This window comes from Amblyomma americanum, chromosome 1, assembly GCF_052857255.1.
Source record: "Amblyomma americanum isolate KBUSLIRL-KWMA chromosome 1, ASM5285725v1, whole genome shotgun sequence".
Taxonomy (NCBI): Eukaryota; Metazoa; Arthropoda; class Arachnida; order Ixodida; family Ixodidae; genus Amblyomma; species Amblyomma americanum.
Genome location: NC_135497.1, coordinates 83,056,883 through 83,082,439, shown reverse-complemented (window position 1 = coordinate 83,082,439; position 25,557 = coordinate 83,056,883). Strand labels below are relative to the sequence as shown.

The 25,557-nt window shown below is 44.0% G+C and overlaps 2 protein-coding genes across 2 annotated transcripts in view; one reads left to right on the top strand and one right to left on the bottom strand.

Annotated features, from left to right (window-relative positions):
* Positions 1-21,676, bottom strand: part of Psa (puromycin-sensitive aminopeptidase) — a 54,333-nt gene extending 32,657 nt beyond the window's left edge. Inside the window, exons 1-10 of the mRNA XM_077646049.1 lie at positions 21,452-21,676; positions 21,229-21,370; positions 19,900-19,984; positions 11,940-12,139; positions 11,014-11,121; positions 8,265-8,465; positions 6,949-7,045; positions 5,266-5,414; positions 748-912; positions 573-677 (exon numbers count right to left, since the gene is read on the bottom strand). Of these exons, the coding sequence (XP_077502175.1) occupies positions 573-677; positions 748-912; positions 5,266-5,414; positions 6,949-7,045; positions 8,265-8,465; positions 11,014-11,121; positions 11,940-12,139; positions 19,900-19,984; positions 21,229-21,370; positions 21,452-21,582 (1,383 nt within the window). The 5' untranslated portion in view covers positions 21,583-21,676. The remainder of the gene's footprint in view (positions 1-572; positions 678-747; positions 913-5,265; positions 5,415-6,948; positions 7,046-8,264; positions 8,466-11,013; positions 11,122-11,939; positions 12,140-19,899; positions 19,985-21,228; positions 21,371-21,451) is intronic.
* A 173-nt stretch (positions 21,677-21,849) lies between these two features.
* Positions 21,850-23,444, top strand: LOC144113136 (deoxynucleotidyltransferase terminal-interacting protein 1). Its single transcript, XM_077646050.1, has one exon. The coding sequence runs from the start codon at positions 21,983-21,985 to the stop codon at positions 23,303-23,305; it is 1,323 nt and encodes a 440-aa protein (XP_077502176.1). The 5' UTR covers positions 21,850-21,982; the 3' UTR covers positions 23,306-23,444.
* The last annotated feature ends 2,113 nt before the right edge of the window (positions 23,445-25,557 follow it).

Below are 25,557 nucleotides of genomic sequence, written 5' to 3'. Positions count from 1 at the left end.
TCAACAAACCTTTCAAGATCGTCTGCGGAAATATTACACGGACTCGGTAACTGACGAAGACCACATGCTAACGGCAACGGGCTGCATCAAATGTGCATCGCTATTGCAGCTGGCGGGCTGGGTAGCTGCAGCGTGGGACGACATCCCGGGTACTTTGATCGTGCGCGCCTTTAAGAAGTGCAGCATATCTAATGTGCTTGACGGTACCGAAGATGGTGCACTGTTTGAAGGTGACAGTGACAAGGAACATAGCGACGAGTCTAGCAGCGACGACGACGCTGAATGAGCTCTGCACGTTCAGATTCAATAAGTGCTGTTTGCATCTTGTGAACGCTGTCCTCGCTTTTTTTTTGTTCGGCCTACATTCGAGGTAACATTTTTTTTTTGTTGGCTTTGGACTTAAGGGGGTCGACTTAGAATCGGGGTCGGCCTAGATTCGAGTAAATACGGTAATATGTCTTGCTTCTCTTAAGTCCTACTGCACATAAAGGGAAGTTGGCATGGTCAAACAAGAAAATAATATCAATATAAGGCACAATTTAGCATTACAACTGATGCTGAAATGAACTTACATCATCACCAATGTAGCTGTGAAGCATCCTGATAATTGATGCACCTTTGTGGTAGGAAATATCATCAAAGATTTCATCTATCTCACTGGGATGCCGCACAGGCACCTGTAAAAGACGAGCTTGGGTCAGACTTCCATTGAATTAAATGAAAAAGCCAAGGGCTCCAATATATCACCTCTATGGGATGGCTGTTCTGCAGAGCATCCAGTTCCATGGCCTGTGCATAGCAGTCAGTGACAAACTGAGTCCAAATGTGGTACTTTGGGAACAGATAATCAACGCAGAGGAACTCAATGAATGAAGCAAAGCCTTCGTTCAGCCACAAATGTGTCCACCATTCCTTAAAAAAAAGAAAAAGGGGTATCTCGTAAAAGTCTGTTTGCTTTTCACACGATTGCAACATTTCACGCTGCATTTCACAATGGCATCTTGGAAGCAGGATAGCAGGCTCTTTGATGGTTGCACAGAGCACGTAGCAATATGGACAATCGAAGCATAGATTTCAGGGCAAAAAAATTTCACCATGCTAACCTCACGACAGCCCCGCTGTTGGAAGCAGGACGATCGCTCCTCACACAATGTTGGGATCGCACAAGCAGTACTCGACTCCCTTAAAATGAAAGTAATAGTGGCTGCCGAAAGCATTGGTACCGTGTCAAGTGCTGCTGTATGGCCTGGATGAGGTAGGGAGGACCTGATATTAATGTTGCCGGATGGCTGTAACAGCCCTCTCCACCCACCTACTGCAGCTGTGTTTGAAAAAAACATGGCGTTACAAGTACACGCACAAAAAGATGAAGAGACGAAGGACAGCCACGTGTACTCGAAGCACCATTTATTTTTCAGAAATGCAAAACCAACTAGCCCGGCAACATATATTACTGAAGTACACTGCAGTTGGATTGTGGATGCTTGGATCCACACTCCCGAGGAGTAGGAGTGTGCGAATATCCGGAAATTTCGAATACCGAATCAGATATTCAAATAAATCAAATAGCATATGTTTAAGATTCTTTTAAATGAGTCGAATATGTCCCAAAGTTTTTGAATGATTTTATAATAAATGGTGTGTAGTTCGAATACGGCCTACTATATTTTTTTTGACAACTATTCCACAAACAGCTAGAAACCATTCATGCCGCATGTCATGCTGCTGCGATCGGTATGCGCAGGATGAAAGGTTCAGCACCGCTGTGTGGCTCCTTCCAGTGGGGGTGTTCATTCATGGCCTCAGAGATTCGACAATGCAGCAGGGCCTAAACAGGTTTAGCAAACGGCCTTAAAAAGTCTGACCTCAGAGGCCATGCCCCATACGTAGCTATCATTTGTCTTGCGCACCGAGATGTGGCGCTAGTTTATTATCTTCTGTTATCTACAGCAAAATTACTATTCCTATGCACTTAACTTGACAATGATAAAGTTAATACACTGATCTCGTGTAGTGACCCTGAAATGAAGATCAGTGTTGTGTCTTAACAGATACAGCTATATCACTTCGCTGTTTCTTACTTCACTGTGTTTCGCACTTTGCTGTTCCTCACAATTTCTCACTGAATATTCGCACAAGTAGTGAATATTTGTAAATATATTCTACTCATATACGATTTGGTTCTCTTAACTATTTGATACGTATTCAATTCGGCTTTTAGCCAAACTATTCGTATTCGATTCAATAGGAAAGTTACAGTATTCATATTCGATTCGGTTTGGAAAAAGTACTATTCGCACATCCTTACCGAAGAAAGTACCCACAACGACAATGATGACCACTAAAGCATGAAATGTAGTGTAAATAAATGCTTTCGGTGAGCTTTCCTTATTCACATAATATGGTGACGAAAACTTTTTTTTCCAATTTCTGCTATCTAAATTAGAGCTCCCGCTATATGCTGGTCTGTAATATATGAAAGTTTTCACGGTAATTTTTGCATTCCTTCGCGAATCATATGCCGTTTACGAAAAAAAAAAGGCCCCGTGAATTATTTTTATCACCACAATGTTTTCTATTTGCAGCTAGGAGCGGAAAGTGAGGTGGCATCTGCGCATGGCAAGTTGTTTTCCTGAAGCGAATGTGTTGTTGTTTCTACAAACGGCTTTGTACGTTTCTGGTGGCTGGGTGCTTAAAAATCAGTGTTTTTTCTTTTTATCCACTTCTCAACTCTTGCTAAATTGTGCGGCACCATGTAGCACGAGTCACACACCTGCTTTTGCAGTGTCGGAGAGAAGAGAGGAGCACTAAAGGGCCTGCCACATCTGCGTCATCAAATATTCTTAAAATGCAATTTCAGCCGAATCCTTGAAATATTGAGCTTGCAAAAAATAAGCAGTTTACAGTGTATAAACCATGAAACTTCTAACACTAACAGCGAAAAGAATGAGCACAATTTGAGTAATACAGTGAACAGCGTACAGTGAAAGCTCCTTAATTCGAACCTCGATAATTCGAATTTTCGGATAATTCGAACTGCACTACTTGGTCTGGCCAAGCTCCACAGAGATCTGTGTATAAAAAGGCCGGTAATTAGAAAGCGAGTTGGTTCCGCTATGGATAATTCGAACTATGTGCCGATGCGTCTGGGCGGCTTGGCACACAGCATGTGGCCAAAAAAAAAAACACCTCCGCATAGTTAGATGCTGCGCACATCCTAAACGGGGACAGAAGATGGAACCAAATAAAACCGTGGAAGAGTGGGTAAAGCCTAAATGGCGCCATCCACGGCGCGGTGGCCGGCGGCGCCAGAGGGTAGGGGTTAGCGGCCACTGTGGCGGCTGCCTACCCTCTTTTCCGCGCAGCCTCTGAAACTGGCAACTAAACACTCGTTATTTCGAGCCCTGTTAATTCGGAAATATGGATAAGTACTGTCGGCGCGGTCCCAGCCAACACCCATGAAAGGCTATGACCTTCAGACGGGCGCTACAAATTACGTGCGAAAAACTTTTTTTCTCTTTGCGAGTGTCATCCATCCTTCCACCCATCAAACGGAAGCATGCGGTTAGCCGCGATCATGAAGCCGGCTTTTAGCATCGTTCGTTGCAAAAGGCGTTTGTTGCTATAGCAAGTTCCAATGATTGAGTGGCAGTAGACGGCGTCCGCCCCAATCGCCCATGGCACGATAAAGGGCGACCCACATGGAGCGTTTTTCTTGCGGAAAACTACCGTCCGGCTGCCGGGCGGCCTTTCGCCGCAGATCAAGCCGGGCTAGATATGTCCACCCGGCGGTCAGCCGCTGGCCGGAAGCGGCCAACGTGGGCTATCAGCGCGGACCAATTAAGGCGTGACCACTTCTGACTTCCGCCCGCTTCTATAACATGGCCACGCCTGCCGAAGCGGCCTCTCGCTTCACCACGAACTCGTCGTTGCCGCTACACTGTGCCTCATGTTCACGGCAAACTAAAGTCGCAAGGAGCTTTCGCTTTGCCTGAAGATGCCCGCAGCACAAGATTTTAGCGATGAAACGCGCCAGATTTTCAGAATGCTTCTGGATTTTCCAAGCTGCTAGGCTTAGCCACTACGCGTCGGTTGACGTCAGCAATCGCGGGAGGTTCAAACAGGTTAATTATTTTGGTTCAGAAAGGGGTCACAAAGAATAATTCGCCCTCTTTGTCGTCATTGAATAAATAATTGCTTAACTGTAAATGCACAGCTGTTCTTTTCAGCATTTTACTAAGCATATGGAATCACGCCGTTTCTAAATCCTGTGGCAGCCAACCGGTTCCACCGGTTCCGCTGCGCAGCTGAAAAAGGCTTGCACAACCGGAGTTCGCTTCTCCCCATTGCTAGAGCTCGGTGCAGCATCATGGCGCACTGCCAAGAAATGCATTGTGAACCGTGATGTGATGTTGGAAACGAGGGAAGGGTTAACGACTGACGCTTTTTTTTTTTTCATATTCTTTGGCAAAAATCGGGGGTGGGTGGGTCCATTATGCGAGTGGGTTCGTGTTACGCGAGTAAATATGGTACATATACCATAATGCAAATGGTTCTTGTCAGTTTTTTCGAGGCCATTCGATAATTTGAACATTGGATAATTCGAACCTTTTTCCCGGTCCCGTGAAGTTCGAATTAACAAGCTTTTACTGTATTTCCTTAACACAGCAGTGAAGTGCTACCAGCAGCAAAAGTTCACAAGATGAGTGTTCTTGAAAAACAAGTTATTGTAGCCCTGCCTTGAGACCCGGTTGCCTGGTATTCTTGCCAACGGACGCATCATGCACGTTCCCTCACATCCATAGATGTTTCAGACAAATGGAAAACGCCAGAATGGAATAATACATTTTTTTTCTGCACATCCGTATCCTGTAAACATTACTTCAGCTGCCGCATAGCTCTCACGACATATGCCCTTAGAACACAAATTTGGCAAAGAAAAATCATAAATACTTGAAAATAAAGCAACTGTGTCACAAGCAGGTGTAGAAGATGATGAAAAAACAAGGTTTCCTAGGCACCACACAACTGATGGCAATATGAAAAACAACCCCATTGCATGAATTCGCTCAGGCAGGAGTAAAGACATCAATGCTAAAAAAAATTTTAGCTCTTGATAGATATCTCCATATTTTGAGATGCACTGCATATGACTGTCATTTTCACACACAGCAACAGAGAGTTGAATACAAATTCAACACAAAAGCAAGCAAACAGCATAACTGGACACGTGTAAAATGCCACAAGAATGAAACAGAGACCCACCATAGTAACCAAGTTGCCAAACCACTGGTGAGCAATTTCGTGTGTTACCACCAAAGCAATATTTTGTTTCCTTTCAGCAGATGTGTTCTGCTCATCCACAAGGAGGGCACACTCCCGGTGAGTTACCAGGCCCCAGTTTTCCATGGCCGCTGAAAAACACATGAACAAGCCCTTTCCACAACAGCAACTTCATAAAAAAGCAAAATTACGAATACGCTAGTCGTTCTCCGCGATGTGAATGCCGTATAATATATGCATTATTCTAGGTCCCTTTCTAGAAATGAACACCACATGTCAAGTAGTACTTAACTTCCACAGTATCACAAGAGAAGTGCCTCAAGAATGAGTGAAACATGAGCAAGTATTGACAGGTTTTAATTGTATGCGGCACTGTTTACTGCTTCATATACTACTAATTGAAGTACACCTAGCATTACTACTGTTCTCACTACTACAGTCGTTTTGTTTTCCGAAAATGGACAATGGTTTGCTAGGACTTATATCTATTGGTCAAATATTTAGGGGAAACCCCGAAGGTGGAGTAGATTTGTAAGAAGAGAGTAATTACTCATTGGCAACCACCCAAGCGCAGCCATGTGGTTACAAAGGGAAGCTAAACAGCTTTCTCAGAAACTTCGCAGTTAAAGAAAAATTCGTCCTGGTCTGGGGTTTGAACCCGGGACCGCCACTTCACCGAAGCAGTCCCCCTGACAACTGGGCAAACAAGGATGGCAAGCTTATGATACGGCGAGAGCGAATTGATCAATAACTCGAAGTAGGAACAGTGTTGGTCAAATATTTAGGGCTTTGTAGCCATATGGCTGCGCTTGGGTGGATACCAATGAGTAACAGCTCCCTTATATACGGCTTTGTAGCCGTACAGCTGCACTTGGGTGGATGCCAATGAGTAATTACTCCCTTATTACCCTTATATCTATGCATTGCCCTCCTAATCAGCACCTTTACCACCTTCCTTTGCTCTCCTAACATGAAGAGCTATTTCTCATAAGCTTCATTATGACAGGCAAAAGCAAACACTAACAGTACAACGCTAAAATTTAGCAAAAGGTAAACCTGTATTTCTAAGTGCAAAGCCAGAAAGCTAAGACATTGTTGGCGATGGACTATTTAACTTAACTCTGCCAATATGAGTTGCGATAAAACATGTGGCCTGCAAGATAAAATTTTGATTTGCTACATCAACAATAAAACCCAACCAGTAAACACATCAAAAGTGTTAGGCACGGAAAATACTGATAACTAAAAGGCATATTGGTTCTCACATGGAAGCACTGTCTGCAATCATTCAATTTTTTTTTTTGCCCCTAAACCTCTCAGCCCTTAGGCATTTCAACGCTACAGATGCTTTTGCATCTATCATGAATAAGCCTGCTATGCAGGCTTCTAACCAAGCTAAAGTGGCTTCTTATCAAAGCAATAGCCTGTACAGGAAGAAATAAATGACATTTTATTTTAGTTTGTCTGTATTAAAAATTTAACACTTAGTTACAAAAGAAAAGAAAAGGTAAATAAAGCCACCCATTACTTGATCAAATCGGCAGCAAGATATGAAAGAGACGTAAGTATAAGCAGTTGCCCTTTCTAGACTACTGAAGATCCAGTACATGACTAACAGAGCAAACAGATCTTTCTTGCATAAGATGTTAGAAAACAGTACATTACCAGCAGCCAAGTCAGGTACAGCAATCAAGTCCATTTTTGGCAATGGGTAGGCAATTCCAAAGTATTCCTTGTAATAAGGTAAAGCACGAGTAGCGACCTGGAATGCAATACAAATCATGTGAGGATACAGACATGACCCCTCAAGATCTTCACTATTCAAAGTGGTGTCGGGGTGCTCACCTTCAAAGACAGTGCTAGAGCAAGCCTGCATCACCATGCAAAGTGGTGCAGGCATGAACAAGAGTGGGATGAAAAGTTTAACTCCTACCTGCAATGCAGTTGATTGGGGAGAGGAATCTTTATGAGTGTTTCATGTGTTCCCTAACAACTCCAAAGCAGTTTCGCTACTGATGCTCAAGCTAAGGCATTGTTTGAAAAAAATAAATTACTTCAATCCTTCATGGCTAACCCACTAAAATTAATGACAGCGTCACTAGGAGGCGGTTTACTTCCAGGTTTTTTCTTTTTCACAGTTTGGAACAACCTACAGACTGATGGTGCAAAATGTCAAAAGACAAGGTGGGGGTGGTCGAATTTTAAAGCATAGATCCTTCGTGATATGAAACTAGGCAAACATTATGATGAAAACATGCCCTTCAGGAAAAAATTTTTTATATACCCATCATGACTTCCACCCAGGTGGGGGCTAAACTTTTCATCCAACCTTTACATTCAGGAAGTGTTCCAAGTGTAATGAATCTGTAGTCAGACCTAGCAGTAACAACAATAGCCTCAATATTAAAACTGCAAAAAATATGTAATCAGGCATCTATCCTTGATGAAATAAGCCAGAACTTTCATGTTGCCATTCATCACAAAATACTGGCTGCTCTGGTTTGCAAAGCAATTAAACACGCAAAATTTATCAGGTGAGGACCAACTGCAACAAGCCAAAGTAGCTGCTCAGTACAGATGTAGCCTACCACATCAATACGGCTACTTTTCCACACAGCACAATGTTCTAGAACGTGCACATACTAACGCTACAACACTGTCACGGGAAAGTGACATACCAAAAGCAATCACAGAGAAATGCACTATAGACATCCACAACACCAAAAGATTAAACTTTGAAAGGCCACATTCTAACTCGATCACAAACAACTGTCAATTGTTGAATAATGCCAAGAAGAGGTAAACATACAGAAATCGACCCAAGATTAGCCATACTTCACCAATGTTAGCACTGTGCTTTAAGTGCTTCCACAATTCTGTAGCATACCAGATACAGTTGAAGGTTCACAGGATTTATACAAGATCCAGTAGAACCCTTCAGCAGGAACAGCTTCCCTCAAGTGTAAAAGCCAGGTACTTACCTCTAGCCCATACCTCCCTTGTTCCTGTTTGCCTTTGGGTGTATATATCCTGACCACAACACCATCCTCTGACGTTCCTTCAATATAATCATACTCGCCCAGCACAAATGCCACCAGGTATGTGGACATCTTAGGTGTTCTGGCAAAGGTGATCACACGCAGTGTTGAGTCTCCAGGACACTCAGCATCGCTTACGACATTCTGGCTCCACAATGAAAGAAAAAAAAAAAGCAATAATCATTCCTTGCAGCTGTGAACTATGGTCATTTCGTGCACCATAAGAAACAAATGTATCCAGGCAACCATGCCTGGCACATGAGTGTACACAGTGTTGCAGTGTGATGAAATTACTGCTGCCACACGTTGGGTTTGACATATGACATTAACAATAATAAGAAAAAGCAGCTCTACTGCAGCTCTCAAGCTTGCATAAGCGAAACTGGTTAACAAATTTCAGCAGTAAATCCAACACAGTATAGGCTCCCTCTCTGGTGGCTGGCGCACAGACCTGGAATCCACAGTGACAGGCATCAGAGTGCATTGCGCAGGTCAGGCAGGTGGTGGTTGCAAAGTACAACCTTTAGTTCATTGCTGCATGATTAAACTGCCCAGCAATTAAGTTTTGTTGTATTTTTCATGTACTGCAAACTTTGTGGGCATTTATTCACATTACCAGCCACATCTCATACTAACACTTCAAATTCAGAACACTCACTTTGCAGGTTATAACTGATGAAACCAAGCCACTGCACTCAGAAAATTTTGTAACCTGAATTTTTACAAGCAGCAAGTTTTCAGCACTTGCAACACCAGCCTATGGTAAAATTTTGCTAACAAACACAAAGATCCTAAAATTAATCAAGTTCTTGAACAAAAAGACAGTCGCACACGAGCACAACAAGCTCTTCACATTCTGTTAACTTGTGATGACCTTATGCAATTAGAGCATTGCTCCAAACACTTCTGCGCACAAGCGAGTAAAATCTGCATGACCGATAGCAAAGTATACAACACGCATAAGAGCACACAAGGTACCAAAGAATGCTGTATTCCTAAAACCTTCCAATGCTTTGTCATCAGAAGAAAGAAGCAGCAAGGTTATACCGTATGCCAAATCTACAACAGGAAATGAACCTAACCTTAGCAGCCCAAAGGAACCTCAATTACGCCAGCAAGCTACCTAACCAAGCCCCAACTTCGTGAATTCGTTTATACAAGTTTTTCCTGGCCTACAAGTTAGGGCAGTGTCAACAATTTTACTAACTTTCCAATACATTTTTCATTATGCTACAGTCCACATAACATCACATAACACCAGTCATAGAGTATAAAAGAACCTCTTGTTGGGCTAGTTGGTAATTGATCACTGTAATTTAAAGATGCCAAAAACCACACACACACACACACACACACACACACACACACACACACACACACACACACACACACACACACACACACACACACACACACACACACACACGCACGCACGCACGCACACACACACACTATCAGTAATAGAGGTAGTATTTGACTTTCAGGTGCAAAATTGTAGTTCTGCACATCATATAATGCTACGCAACATGAAGACACGAGGAAAATACAAAACCTGAACAAAAGTGCACTCATGAAAAGCAGCTCTGCAATATTCAGCCCTCAATAAAAAAAAAAAATCTTTTCAGGGCATTTATCACACCATTACTCGTTAACTCCTCGAATGACCTCTCCTGGCCCACATCATCTGTGCACGAGGCTGGTCTGGCAGGCTAAACATGCCGCTTCTGGGAGCGTGGGGCTGGAGATGCAACAGAGAACAAAAGCGGCAAGGGAATGCTCAACACATGCAAAACCGGTTCAGAGGAGAAAGTGGGCGATTTTAACCATTGGGCTATGCCCCTTTTATGTCACATTGTTTACAACAGAGAGGTTAATTCCTACAAGCATTCTCTACCTATGCTGAACAACATTTATGTGACAAAATCTATGTGCTTACACAGCATGATAGCAAATTACAGTGCAATCTACCACAATGCCTGCTTTGAAGAGATGCTGCAGTTACACATGCATACCACTTCTTGGTGCTGTGCCCTTGAATTTTGGAACATTGAACATCATTTCCCAAGCCATGCATGCCTGCTAAACCATTATCAAGCCCTCATGCACTAAGTACTCATTCACTAATGTAAAGAGCAACAGACTCTTACGAAGAATGCAAGAGCACATAGACACTGACACAGCACTATATTCTGATAGCCACATAAGTCAGATACAACTCAAGAACGCAGCGGCAAAATGCCCCTCAAAGGAAGCCCTCCATCCAATGGTGTCTACCGACTGTCACAATTTCGTCGTTAATCCCCTTGCACCTCCTAGCGTGACATCACCGAGGGGCTAGCAGGAACCAGGGGATTAACCATGGATTAATCGAATTAACTATGACGTCAAGACAATCTGTCGACACCATAGGCTGGAGGGCCTCCTTCGAGGGGCATTTAGGTTTATGGTTTAGGTTTATGGCGGTTTAACGTTCTAAAACGACTCAGGCTATGAGGGGCATTTGCAGCTGCATTTTTTTGACGTATCAGACTGTACTGTTATTGAGGTAAATGCATGTGCAGCGCAAACCAGGTACTAACTCATACACAGAAACAGCCCCCAGAATGCATGCAATCATGAACTTTGACCTGTTATCTTACTGCACGTGCTAAAACATGCAAATCCAGCTTTAAGTAATAAAACAAGGTATTACGGTGTTGGAAAGTGCGGTGTAACCCTTTGGAACAATGAGTGTCAGGTCAAAAGAAGCCTTCAGAGCTGGTTCATCCCAACATGGGAACGCCCGACGAGCATCGGTGGGCTGGGAGAAAGAAAAAAGTGAAAACTTAGGATTACAGGAGAAGTTTCAGCAAACAAAATGGCTGCATCTTCAAGTGCCATACTGTCGGCTAACCAGAAAAAAAGCTGCTCACTGAGCAAAACTACAATGGTGCTGTTGCTTTGATTAGTGCCTCCAGTTATGTTGAAGTTTAATGACGACTGCCTTTCGTTAGCCTACACCATCAGCAAGACTACTTCACAGACTTTCCACCTGCATGTCAAAGACGAGACAGATACTGCATCCTCATATTAAGCATGTACAGCAGACCTCTGCCACTCAGGGCACAACCCAAGGTGGCAGCCATGGTTCATGAGAAAGTATTAGCATAAGATTAGGCCCAGAGAAAAGAATAGCACAAACATATATTTTAAAAGACAATGGACGTGGGGGCTTTCAAGGACCAAGGTGTCGTTTTGGTCCTGGTAAAGTTTAGTGAAATTTGCATAAAATATTAATGATGCCCTAGTCACTAATTAGGCAATTATTGATGAATAATTTTCTTTACCTAGTAAAAGTGATCAGGCTACAGGTAACAACCTAAATGACTGTACGAGAACGTTTGAGAGGTATTCAGATACAAAGTAACAATCACTCCTGACACAGCAACCCCAACTTCCCAAGCTGCAATGCACTAGTATATTTTCTTTATATCACTACAAGCGAAAAAGAGGGCCTGAATTTGCTGCACCTAAATGAAACGATGCCATGTAACAAGGTAAAAGGCACAAAATTCTTGCTTCAATCAAATTTACTTTACGGACGTCATGGTGCTAAATTATAGCAGCTAAAGAGCTTACCTCAAAATGGGTAACACCTCCAAATGTCTCTTCACCATTTTGTCCTTTGAATTTGACCCAGTAGAAGCCTCTCAATTTTCCATTCATTTCACCTGAATAAGTAAGCTTGAGTTGCCCTGTGCCTGGGGCAAGCGTGGTGTCAAACTTTATAGTAATCCGTTCCTCCTCCTTGGATGTGGCAATGCTACTTGCTTTCAGTTCTGCAAAATTTAACCAAAATCATCTGCTCACATCATCTATTCATACACTGTAAGCCCAGTTATGAGCAAAAAGACCTTATAATGTACAAGCAGATACCTTTCTCAACAAACACCACAATGCATTGTAAAATTCATAAACTCAGGAAAAGCTGTTGGTTTTTCCGAAATAAAAGGTGTTTTGTATTCTTCCCGATGTGCAATGTGAGGTATTTCAAGCAGAATAGCTTAACCACTGTTTTATAACTGACCGGAAACAGTTGAGGCATGAGTAAAGGTTTGCCGGTGGTGTTGGTCCGGTGATTTCCAGAAACTGGATGCACCGCTTGAAGGCTTCTCGATGATATGACTTGCAGGCGAAGCGATTTAGTGAGAAACGAACTTTTATACAGGCTATTTACGGATGGGTACAAACAAAAGTCAGTATACGGCCACAACTATCCGCGGCCGGCCTAGCCGACTGCCTGCACAGAGGCGAGGGACACCGCGTCCCAACAGTCAAACTGGCGCGCCTTGCAACAGCTCTCAACGATCACTCCCTCCGCACTCGGCCAGACCGAGCGCCTCCCAGCTAGTAGCTAGAGAAAAAAGCACACGGGCGCGGCTCACTTCGTGCGTACACCCCGAAGATGCCCGCGCCCCTTTCCACACGTAAAAATAAACTGCTAACTGCAGCTCATCAGTTTTGACGAATAGGAAAGCTCAGAACTGATGTCAGCGTTTTCCCTTACCCCCGAGTTCCTCCCTAGGTGGTCTCGCAATCCTTCGCCAAGGGGACAGAAGTCCAAGGTCGAGGCCGGCACATAGCCCCGCCGTCTGGAGTGTCCCGAGTGGCGAAGGAAACCGCAAGGACGAATGGGGAGACTAACCAAAAAGGCATGAGTCCCCTTCTAACGGCGTGCACCAAAGCCAAACAAAATAAAACAAAACCGGACGCGCAGCCTAGGTCACTGCCCTCTCGCGGAATATTCGCAACACATGTACAAAAAGATGCGACAGCGCGCTGAACCCTACAGCATGCAAGGCTGAACACACAAAAATGCGACAAGGCTGACCATTAGAAGCGAGGTTCTCGGCAATACACAGACCCCTATTGGCAGACATTTTTACCATTTTGAGTATGTGAAACGAAACAATGGTATGCCACAGCAACAAAGAAAGGCCAATCTAACATTCCTTGCACACTAAAACTACAGCTTATAGAGAACTGCAGTGCAACAACAACAGCAGAAGAAACAGAACATGTGCGTGCATCACCAACTAGAGTGCACCTGTGTCTCTGATGATCCCACGACCTTGGGATAATCAGCCGCCAAAGCCACTGACCCACCGCAAGGGGAAAAAAAAAAATTAAACCACTAGCATGTAGCTTCCAATAAAGCTGGACACTATGTGACTCACCTCCAAGATAATTCCTAGATTACGTCAAAGGCTGCTCTACATACCCTTCACTTACCAATGTCCAAGAATCTCATGAACTCATATTTCCCAAAGAATATGCTGCACCACTCACTTTGATGTTCCATTCAGGAAATTTTAGGAGCAAAATATAACAAGTATAAACATCTTCACAGGTATTGAAGAAATTTTAAGAAGTGAAATTTTTCTCACTCATTCCAAACAGCCGGGTTTTCCAAATTGTTGCACGTAAAAATGGCCATAAATAGGGATTTTTGTGTCTAAATAAGAGAATTTCCGGTTACAGCAAGGAACATCACTGCTTAAAGATGCTTAAAAATTAAGAGTAGCATTCTTAACCTGCCAACGTAATTGCACAAAAATGATTCACAGAATTCATAGTAGTTTTTTCTCTGTAATGGTAAAATTGCTATTGACACTATAATTCAGATAATCCAATGGGGCACTACGTCGCTATCTTTTATAGGAATGTTGAAACCACTGGTGGCCAGAGTCCCCTAGCGTAAGCGTGAGCAATGAAGTGTCAAGCTAGTTCTCATCTTCCTGCTTGATGCTGAACGCCGCTGCTTCCAGCACCAACTGTCTTTGTTAAAGCTACCTCTGGGCAAAAAGGCACCATCGTGGCGACTTATCGGCAGGAAATGACAGCCCGTCACCGTGAGCAATTTCATGGCTGTGCCAACTGTGATTAGGAGACGGCATAAGGGGCTTGATCACGTAACTGACTGGAGATGTTTGCACTTGCTCAGATGTTGGTACTTGAAAAGCCTAGTTCTTGCCCAGGCCGGGGCTGGAGGGCAGAAGCCACAGTTGTATCAAGGAATCAGGAAGATAAGCTGGAAGACATGCAGATGCAGCGTGGCTGCTTCTGGCGGTTCTCATTGCAATATGCAAAGGAAATGGGCAGCATCCTTTGGCATAAGTAGCAGCTTTGTACACAGTTGCGAATTTGGAGGCATCAAGGTGGTACAGAAGAATTGTGCCCATGATACAAGAAGGTTCAGAGCCGTACAGAAGATTCATGGCGGCTTCCATGAAAAAGTTGTAAACGTAGGTGACAAAAGGTAAATGTAAATTTTAAAACAATGTTTGATGCTGTTAGTCATTCCACTTTGTTAAATATCCATGACTATGGTTTAATCAAATCAAATCAAATTTATTCCGCAACAAAAAAGTTACGAGGAGGGCAGGTAAAAGCTGTGCGAAACAGCTTGAGGAGCCCTGACTCCCTAGCACACGGGGCAGCATAGAAGCGGGCGGCTAAGGAAGAAAACTTGGGCAAAACACATACATGAGTTAGGCAAAATATTCCAAGAAGAAAGCACCAGGAAATGAGGGGGAAAAAAAAGTTCAGTGTATGACATCATTATACAAAAAAAATATACAAAAAAATTTTAGTGATACATCAGATATGTCAATGTTAGTTTCTTTTATTACGCTATTTAGAAGTGCGGGAAGTAGAAATTTCAGCATTTGATGTCCATAACTGGTTTTGCATTTGGCGACGTACCACACTTCGGGATGGCGAACATTATAAACAGGGAACTTTTCCGCTAGCCGTGCTAAGCTTGTTATGGCATCATTATTTTTTTGTAAACAGAGTTTATACAAACGACATAGCTTGTAGTCATGCATTGATGTAACATGAATTATGCGGTGCTTCTTGAATAAACCTGCAGTGTGAGCGCGATAAGGGACTTTACAGGCCAGGCGTAAAGCTCTTTTTTGTAAGGTGGAAAGTTTACTAATATTTCCAGCTGTTGTTGTTGACCACACAAGAAACGTGTAACTTAATAAAGAAGAAAATAAAGAATTATATATGAGCATGTTAACAGGCGTAGGGAAGAAGTAGCAGTGATGGCGCATAATGCCGGTTGTCCTGGATAGTTTACTAATAATATAGTTCACGTGATGATCCCATGTCATGTTTTGTGAAAAGTATACGCCCAGTGATTTAAAGTCTTTGACCACTTCAATTTCAGTGTTATTTAACAAAATAGGAGACAACTGCACATGTGTATGGCGGCGGTGAAATAAAACAGCCTTCGTTTTATTACTGTTAATTTTAAGGCAGTTCATTTGTGCCCATGCATTAATTTTGGACAGTGCGCTATTTGCTCGACTAGCTAAATCTGAACATGATTCACCGGAAAAGAACAAACTCGTGTCATCAGCATAGATAACATGATGGGCCGTTTCATCGATGCAGTCTATCTCATTGATATAAAGGATGAACAGAAACGGGCCCAGTATGCTTCCCTGCGGGATACCTGCTTTAATAGGTTTTATCGAGGAATGTTCTCCTTCAATGACGACAAATTGAGAACGGTATTGCAAGTAGGACATAATTAATTTGCTTGTGATGCCTCTTATGCCATAATGATCAAGTTTTTGTAGCAGAAGTTCATGATTAATTATGTCGAAGGCTTTTTAAAAATCTAGAAAAAGCCCAAGTACCATATTTCTGCATTCAAATTTTCCTAAAATGAATTCTTTTTGGGCGAGTAGTGCGAGCTCAGTAGATTTGTTTTTGCGAAAACCATACTGTGAGGAGCTTATCAAGTTAAAGCAGTCAGTGAAAGAAGTCAGGCGTTTCAAAATTATTTTCTCCAAACCCTTGGAAAACACAGGTAGAATCGATATAGGACGGTAGTTGGACAAATCATTTCTGATACCCTTTTTAAATACAACTTTTACTTTCGCAATTTGCATGCTTTAATTTGCATGTTTAAGAGATAAACAGGCAGTTTACTGAGTAGTTTTCTGTTTAGTCACAAGTAGGTTGTCTCACAAGATGTGGCACCCTCTGAGAAGCACATGAAAATTTGACTGCTACACAGAAAAAGGATTGAAAACGAATTGATATGGGTGCCACTGTTCCCACTATAGATGCTACCCATTGGCACAAGGCACCAATTACACATACTAAATGGCAGGTGTGCACCAGCAGCTGCCACCTACACCTGTCGCCAACATGAACTATGAATGTGCTGCCTTTCTGCAGTTAGACAGCGGTTTGCTTTCAACCAGTGTAGCACAGAAGAGGAAGAGAGGCGCACATGCACAGTGCAGCCATGTGAAAAAGTTGTATTAACCTGGTTTTGCAACTGAAATCTGGTTTTGCATCTGATACTGACCTGGCTACCTGAGGTCTCTTATCCCATGCTGTTCTCCTTTTCACTATACATAAATCAGACTAAACTAAAGTACCTGAAAACATTAATATATGATAGCAACATATCTCAAAATACTCAAGCTACACCATCAGCACACAATACAAAACAAGTGAAAAGATAATACTAAAACAAATGTGGCTCTTAAAAACCTTTCCACAATTAACTGAAATCCAAGATTAAAATTTGAATTGTAGCCATTTTGCTCTATACTATGTCTAGACTATAAACTAATGAGTGTCACAAGTACCCACCGGTATTTTTAAACATCATAGATACTGAGGAAAAAAGTTTACATGTCACTGCCACATTTTAAAACAATTTTTTTGTCCGCATAAATTTGCCCATATTCAAAGTTCGTCAAGCTAATTCAGAGCCTTGAGATAACACGTACCGCACACTGTCATTACCCATGCTAAAATTACTCAGAGATGCAGTTCTGTAGAGCATGTCTACAGGGGCACACTATAGGCTGCACCTGTTAACTCAATCTCCATTAATGTTGCAAAATAAAAAGGTGAAGTGAGCTTAATGATGCTTTAGCCTGATATATACTAATAATACTAAAATAAAAATTTCTATACAACCTTTAAAAAACTTTTGGTCAGTAGTGGCAGGAACAGCGCAGCACGAGACAAAGAAGAGATAGGCGAGACACGACGCTGTCGTGTCCCGCCTGTCCCTTTTTTGTTTCGTGTTGCACTGTTCCTGCCACAAGATCATGCACCAACCAGCCCAACTTGTCACCTTGCTAAAGTACCTTTTGATCACTACCTCACATTGTAATTAAAAGCCAACAATTGTTTGTTTTTGCTTCATACACTATCATAAGAAATTAATTCTTTGCAACCTATACAAGTTAACTCATGCATGATAGCTGTTCATGAAGAGTTATTTGTGACAAGACCCATAACTGGCCTTAAGGCTATAGGTGTGTACAAATGGTTTGAAATCAATAAAAAATACTGCATAAAACTGCACAGAGGAGTAAAATGACTGGAGAGGAGTAGATAATGCCTGTGGCCTTAGAAGATTGGTTTATGGGAGTTCGACGTCCCAAAGCGACTCAGGCTATGAGGGACGCCATAGTGAAGGGCTCTGGAAATTTCGACCACCTGGGGTTCTTTAACGTGCACTCAGATCGCACAGTACATGGGCCTCTACAGCTTCGCTTCCACTGAAATTCAACCACCGCGGCCGGGATCAAAATGGCGTCTTTCGGGTCAGCAGCCAAGCACCATAACTCTCTGAACCTGAATACATTTCATCTCGTAGATATCACCCTCATAAAGTTGGCCTCTGCTTTTGTCGCATGAACGCATATTTCCACTCATTTATTCCAAAGACAAGCAATGAATGGAACCACCTGCCCACCTCAATTGCCACAATTACCGACTCTGTTTTATTCAAATCTGCTCCTGAAGAATATGTTTACTCCCAGTAATATGCATTTTATTGCGTTATTGTTCCTATTTTTTGTCTCTGTATTGCCGCAATTCCTGTGTTATAATTACATACATATAGATATTTTTCATGCATTCCACTCCCTTCTGTAATGCCTCCAGGGGCCCTGAAGGTATTGAAATAAATCAATCAATCAATCAATCTATGCAGCTGTGTGGTAAGTAACGCAGTTAATGGAAGCATCCAAAAATGATGACGCATGGACTGCAGGTCATGCATTCGCATATCTCCAGCAAGCAAGATGCAGGCTGTAACCCGAGTCATTCATTTTCTCATAAAAAAATAACTCTCCTTTAAAACCTTTTGCCCTAACACCATTGTATGGCACCCCCTACACCAACAATAGCCTGCTCCCAGGTTTTGAGAGAGAGCAAGAGTAAGGAAGAGGAGAGGCTGAGAGGTTTTCAAAGGCTACTCCTCACTTTAAATGGCTGCTCTGATAATAATTTATTGCTGCTGCAGAGTACAGGGACAGGCAGACCTATAGGCAGGCCTAGCAGAGATGCGGAAATAGTTTACATGGGTATGGCAGTAACTGTTCTAAATAAATAAAGAACCAGTATTTGATTTGGTAAACAGTTTCTTGATAGAACTTCTCATTTCTATATTAAGTTTAAGAAAATTATGAACAAGAATGGGCATTTAATGTACTGCACGAAAGCAAGCACTAGAAGTCAATTACCTGTGCTAGAAAAATTAACCCTAAAAAGCCAAAATTATGAAACCTTTCATTGAATCACCTGAATTATACCCAAATCTGAACTTGAAATATAGTTCTCAATTTTTACCAAATCCCAAATTCCTAAAAAAAAATGTAAAACATGAAAACGAAGGGCCCTAGGTACACTGCACAGCCAACATCATGCAGAATGCGCTGCACAGAGCTCCACAAGCTTTTAAACAAGACAGTGTGTGGCACTATGGTGGATCAATCTGGTTTCAGCAGTACACAATACAGCCATATACACCTGGCTGCCAAGGCACGAACTCTACTGTATAAGGTTGCATCGGCATTTCCCTTCAATGGGCTGGTGCCAAAAAACGCGCTCTGCGGACATCCTTAGCATGTTATTTTGATGTCTGATCATGGAGCACAAAAAGAAGTGCTGCCCCTGTAGGAACATGTAGGAACCCTATCCATGCAGGAACCTTGAAGAGGTTTGGCAGCTAGAAAAAAAACAGTGCATAAAGAGGTACTGCAATCAATATATGCCCTGTGCTCAAATGTGAAGGCCCTTTCGAGTAGACATATTCGACACTTAGCCTTCCAACAGGACTGAAGCTTACTGAGCATTCAAGGGGCCCAACTACAGCAGTGAAAACCCACATGATACATCCTGCCTGTGCCAAGTGGTCAATAAAATGTACAGGTATGGCCAAAATATTGTGCAACACGCTTTGGCATTTGAAATTTTCTCAAACATTCTATAGAGACGACATCAGGGTTTCTTGGCGTCATAAGCGAGCACACCAGTGGCATGTGCCAACATATGTGTAAAGTACTGCCCAATTTTCGTTAGGTAAGGTGTGAGAAAAGTTTTATCACCAAAGCGTGCTCCGTAATATTATGGCTGGGACTGTACATCAAAACAGCATGGCCCCCCAAAATGCTTTCAGTCATAAGTGCTTATGTATGAAGTGCAATCAGAGCGCTTCAGAAATAATCAGAGCGCTTCAGAAATAATGAACAAAGTAAATTATACGTACCTTTTCCATGCTCAGGAATATATTCTGCAGACTTAACGTCAAGATCAAGTGAATTGAGCACCATGACATCACTCGGCTCAAGGACCTGCAATCAATTTCCAAAAAAGACATTTGAATGTAGTGTGTGTTGATATAGTTGTACAGCATTAGTGGTCAACCCTGAACAAGGTTACTCTAGGTCTCTTCAATTTGGCGGCAATATCTGCACCAGTTCAAAGAGTGCAGCACTTTCGCATTCATTCTGCCAGTGCAGCTCGTGCACTTCCATCTTCGTTTTGCAAAAGTACCAGCCTAATGCAGCGAGAGTTCTTGGCTGGCTTGCAGTCGCTGAAGTGTAAGTGCAGCGGTAGTGCAGCAATATGGCAGCGCCCAAGTGTAGATCGGAGAAGCGGAAAAGATATGACAGTAGTCTCTTAATGAAATGCTGACAGTTCTTTTTGAAAAGAGGAGGTGAGCAGCTGTTCGTGGTGTCATAATTGCAAACCCAAGTGGTCAAGTCGAGCCCCATGAGCAGCATTTCTGAGCATATTCATAAATCATCAGTGTGTGTATACATACAATTCGACTTTTTTTTTTCCAGTGCAACGACAATTTGCTGAGGCTGGTTCATGGCAACACTTCATTGCGATTCGCTGCTTGAAAATTCTTCACGTGGTTCGAGATTTTGGCGGCCGTTGATGTCGGCGGCACGCAGTCGGCTGTAATTTGGTGGCGACGCAAGGCTAGCAGACGACCAGGCTTGCACTCGACCATTCGTTCTGGAAGCAGCCAGTGCCAAGCTGCACTTGAACTGCCTGAAATGACGCTGCACGCTGGCAGCATCGCCGCGGAACTTCACGGGGCTAGTGCAGAAAAAGCAGCCAAATTGAAGAGACCTTCTCAAATGCTACAGCCACAAACCGATGACGTTTGTGAGATTTACCGGTTTTCAAAATTCCCGCCAAACGCTACAAACTTGCTTCAACGCAACCTGCACGCAGAATAAGAACGCTGCCAACATATTGTTGGAGGGAGTAGCATGAACCGGTATGTTCTAAAATTAGTAAAATCAGACCAAAATTCACGAAATAGTGTTTTGTTACTATAGCAATGTGCACAGCGCTGATTTGCGGTACCGTCTTTTTTTCCTCGCCAGCACACGATACCGTCAAACCGATACGGGATCAAAGGTCAATCAAGCACTGAATAAAAAAAACTCATTAAAATAACGAGTGCGCAAAACGGAGAAGACATATTTCCAGCTAGCAATCACCGCGCAAAACGAAGAGGCAGTGGTACATTTGACTGAAAAAATGCTCCTGAACTTAGTCAAGATTGCCATTTACTTGCCTGCAGCGTCACCACCGTTCGGCCATCAAATGCAAGCTTCTTTAGGTCCGGCTTCAGCTCTATTTTGTAGTTCACAGGTCTAACATTCGTAGGTAGGCGCTCAGAAGGGCTCTCGCCGGACATTGCGATGTGTCTGGGCGTGCTAGAAGGTATGGAGCACAAAACTTGTAGACACTAACGAATTGAAGAATTCTTTACAGGCGCATCACAACTGATTAATTACCACAATTGCCCGCAGATGTTGAGACAAACGCCAGGCCTCTGAGCACGAGAGGAAACCGAACAACTAGCGCGAGGAACAGAGAAACGAGACAGCACGAAGCCCACACCGCGAGGCACGAGAGCAGCAAGCATATCTCCGGTTTGTTGAGGCAGAGCTGGTACAGACTGGCACAGATCTATTGCGTTCCGTTTTTCATAACTTTATTAATAATAATCCTCCATTCAAGAGTCTCGAAAACAAAATTGAGAATAACCAAAATAAAATGTTTCCGTAACTACGGCTACTTTACCATTTAATGTTTAATCATACTATATTTCTTGTTAGCAAAATTAAGTTTGAAAACGCCCAAAAAGGCTAAACTATTTAGTGAGAATAAATAAAAAGCATGTTAATTTTGTTTTGCTCTTTTCGTTTTATAAGTCAAGCACGGCGCTGGTCAAGCCAATCACAGTCATCATATGGCTAGTCGGTCGGTGGGAGCGGGCGTAATCTGCCTGACTCCGATTTTTGTTTTATGCTGGTCTTCTTGCTATGGCTTCTACTATACCAGAGATACGAATATATTCTCCGTCAGACAAAGGCGACGACACATCAGACTCTGATCGTAGCAGGATAACTGGGGACGGAAGTGACCGCAAGTCAGCTATGTTGTTCCGTGGCTCTTGTGAAGTGTTTTCAAGCGACAACTCGACCATGGTACCGTGGTTGAACACATTTAACATGCGTCCATATAATCTTTCCTGCTTGCCGTCCACCATGGCATATCGTCCATCGTGCCGATCACAGTCTGTGGCCATTAGTCGTGCAAAGTTGGGATGTATTACAAGTTCTGCGAAATCATTAGATGTGTTACGCCAGAACTTGCAAAAGAGTATCAACCGCGAAATAGACGAAATACTACAACGATACTTGGAGAAGTTCTTTAAACCAGGCTTGGAGAACGTGCGCATCAACAACGGCGAGCACTCGATATCTGAGCAGCACATCCAAGCCGTGTGTCGACAAATCCTCGAAGAAGCCAAGAAGATGTACCACGGCAGCTACACTCGCGGCAACAGCCCGACTTCAGATTGCAACATTGACTCGGGCCGAAACAGCCCATCAGACTTGAAACTGGGTAGGTTCTTGAGCAAGCAGTCGGCGGCGGGCCGTAGGCGACGCGACAACTCGGACTCCGACTCGGAGGCGAGCTTGCAGATGGTGAAAAAGAAGAAGGGCCGGCCGCCTCTTCACCAGGGAGGAGTCCTGTCCGGTCGGTCGACGCCGTGCAAGCTGAAGGCTGATGCAGTGAAGCGTGAGGGTCCCAAGTGGGACCCAGCCCGGCTGCAGCCGGGCTCGCAGTTCATCATGGGTGCGAAAGCGAACAAGGCGCTGGGCCTAGGTGCCACGCGCGGCCGCCTTTACATTAAACACCCGGAGGTGTTCAAGTACTCCGGTGACCAGGAGGACAAGCAGTGGCTCTACGAGCACAATCAGATGCCAGCCACGGGCGGCAAGGCTTACATGCTGCTCGTCGAGGACATCCGCGAGCTGGCCGAGACGGATGAGTACCGAGGCAGTCCGGGTCTGATGCTCGACGAGATCGTAGGCTTTTCTGTGCCCGACAGCATGCTGGTCAAGATGCAGGCCGCTATGCTGGCCATGCGCACTGACCTGCCGACCGGGTCGCGTCGCCGCGGGACACGCCCGGCTGATCTGCGGCACGACGACGGCTCGGCATCGCCCGCCGAGGAGCCGCTGGGCGCATCACCGTTCGGCCAGGGCTTCGAGGACGTCTCGCCGGCTGCTTCGGACGTGAGCGCCACAATGGAGCCACCCCACACGGCGCCCTTTGAGTTGGGCCTAAGCCCCTAAGTGGTTGTGCCGCCAGTAGTGCTGTGCTGCAGAGCACTTAGTGTCTTCGCCCATGTGCTGTTGAGGTGAGGGAGTGCGTGTTGTTTTTGAACGTCCTTGGCCATCTCCCTCAGCATGTGAGCTTTACCATAGCATAGCAAACCGCCTTGTGCTGCAAGTGTGCTGAGCATGTTCGACACCCGCTTCAGAGGTTCAGTGGCTGCAGAAATCTTGCTGCTGTGCACAACTTTGCAGGTTATATCCTGGATGTGGTGGGTATGTTTAAATTTAGGCTGAGAATTCCGCATATGTGAGAACTCCAGGAGGTAGAAATACTCTGGTATCGCAGTGGTGGCTGTTTGACCATCTGCCTCATATGCAGGAGATGTGGAGTTTGATCCCAAGTGCCAGCAGGTACATGCTTTTCCTTGGCCTGATACGCAACCTTTCTCTTATGAAATGATTGGAAAATAGGCCTTTATCTCCACCTCATGCAGACCAAACACATTAGCCATGGCATTCATTGGTCAAACTGCTTTACACCATTAAAGCTGAGCTCCATGTACACGAAATGACACAAGAAGACCCAAGCTACAGCAGCAAGCAATGAGTGGTGCTGTTGCTCAAAGTATTTTACTCGTGTCACTTGCCTCGTCACTCAGACCTGTCTTCCCAAAAAAGTTTACTAATTGACTGGCAGTCCCCCCTGCAATTAGCCAATCAGCCCCTCGCTGGCTCTTTCCGGTTTGTCATATTGTTCCTCCCTTGCGGTCTATCTTCACCTCAGCAAGTGTGCCGGCTTGGTTATCACCAACTGCACCGCCGCCATAAAGAAAATAGCGCTTTTCCCATGGCTGTGAGGCAGACCCACAAAATTTTAAAAAAGTGAATGACCTGCTTGTTGATAACGAAGGGCTAACAACATTTGAAGTGAACTGCGGCCAGGTGTGCAGCAGGGCGAGATACATGTCGAGCCGATAATGGATGCTGAATATCCAGTGCTGCTACAAGCAGTCAGTGCAGAATCACTTGCGGTGCATAATGCCACTTGCATAGTTTGCTCACTTACAAACAGATCCAGGTGACAGATTACGAGAGTGCTGACTAAGCTGGTGTGCACAGGCTTCAAACGAAAGCAGATCTCCTCTGGTGCATGTCATGTATGTCACCATCGCTTGCATGACGTTTCCTGTCAGCAACAGAGCGAACGACAGCAGTCCTCACTGTGTTGCCCTCTTTTTCGTGCACATGGAGCTCGCTCTTTGAAATCATTCACCACCATCGTCATCAAAACTAATCTTGAGCCCTCCGGTACAGCGGGCCTCACACTTCACAGTGTTACTTGGGCATGTGAATATATAATTCTTGTAGAAAATGCTTCTTTGACAGGCCACATACTGCTCACAAGAGTCATTAGGGCCACTGTTACACTATGCAGGTGAACTGAGAATGCATATCATGAGTTAGCTCCTAGAACACTTCTTAGTTTTAGCATGCATGCGAAGTGATCGGTGTGATGATGGTGCTTAGCACCGAGCTTCAGTGATGCCGGTCAGAGCAGGTGGCAGTAAGGAGATTTGACATGTGCACGTCTTTTCCATTCTGCTCCATATACACCAGCATGACGGCCACTGTGGCTTGATTGCAAGACACCTGTATGTCATCATCATCAGCCTGACTATGCCCACTGCAAGGCAAAGGCCTCTCCCTTGTCTCTCCAATTAATCCTGTCCTTTGCCAGCTGCGGCCACCTCTATATCCGCCCACATAACTTTTTGCTTCCTCCTGCTACACTTGCCTTCTCTTGGAATCCACTCTGTTACCCTTAAAGACCAGCGTATCTTGCCTTCGCAGTACATGCACCTCCCCAAGCCCATAGTTAGCCTGGAAGGGGGAAGGTATGCTGAAAGCATAAGAAGGGACAACCAATCTTTGGTTGCCATGGAAACCACCTGGAGGATAGTTACCCTGAAAGGACGAGTAGGGTTACCATGGAAGGAGGCTTTATGGCAAGAGCGCAGTAAGGGGTAACCAGAGAATGGTTACCATTGTAACTGCCTAGAACGTGGTTAATGTGGGCGGAGGAGGGAGTGGCGAGATCATGAGATGGTGCTACGGTATGTGGTTGCCATGGGAACCAACCGGAGGGTAGTTACCCTAGAAGGAGGAGGAAGGTGCGATGAGAGGAGGAGGCTATGGCGAGTGTGTAGGAAGACTTACCATGGTAACCATCCGGAATGTGGTCACCATGGAAGCAGGAAGAAGGGTATGGC

Excerpts from the sequence above, each read along its gene's own strand:
- LOC144113136 (XM_077646050.1), top strand. The coding sequence starts at position 21,983 with ATGGCTTCTACTATACCAGAGATACGAATATATTCTCCGTCAGACAAA.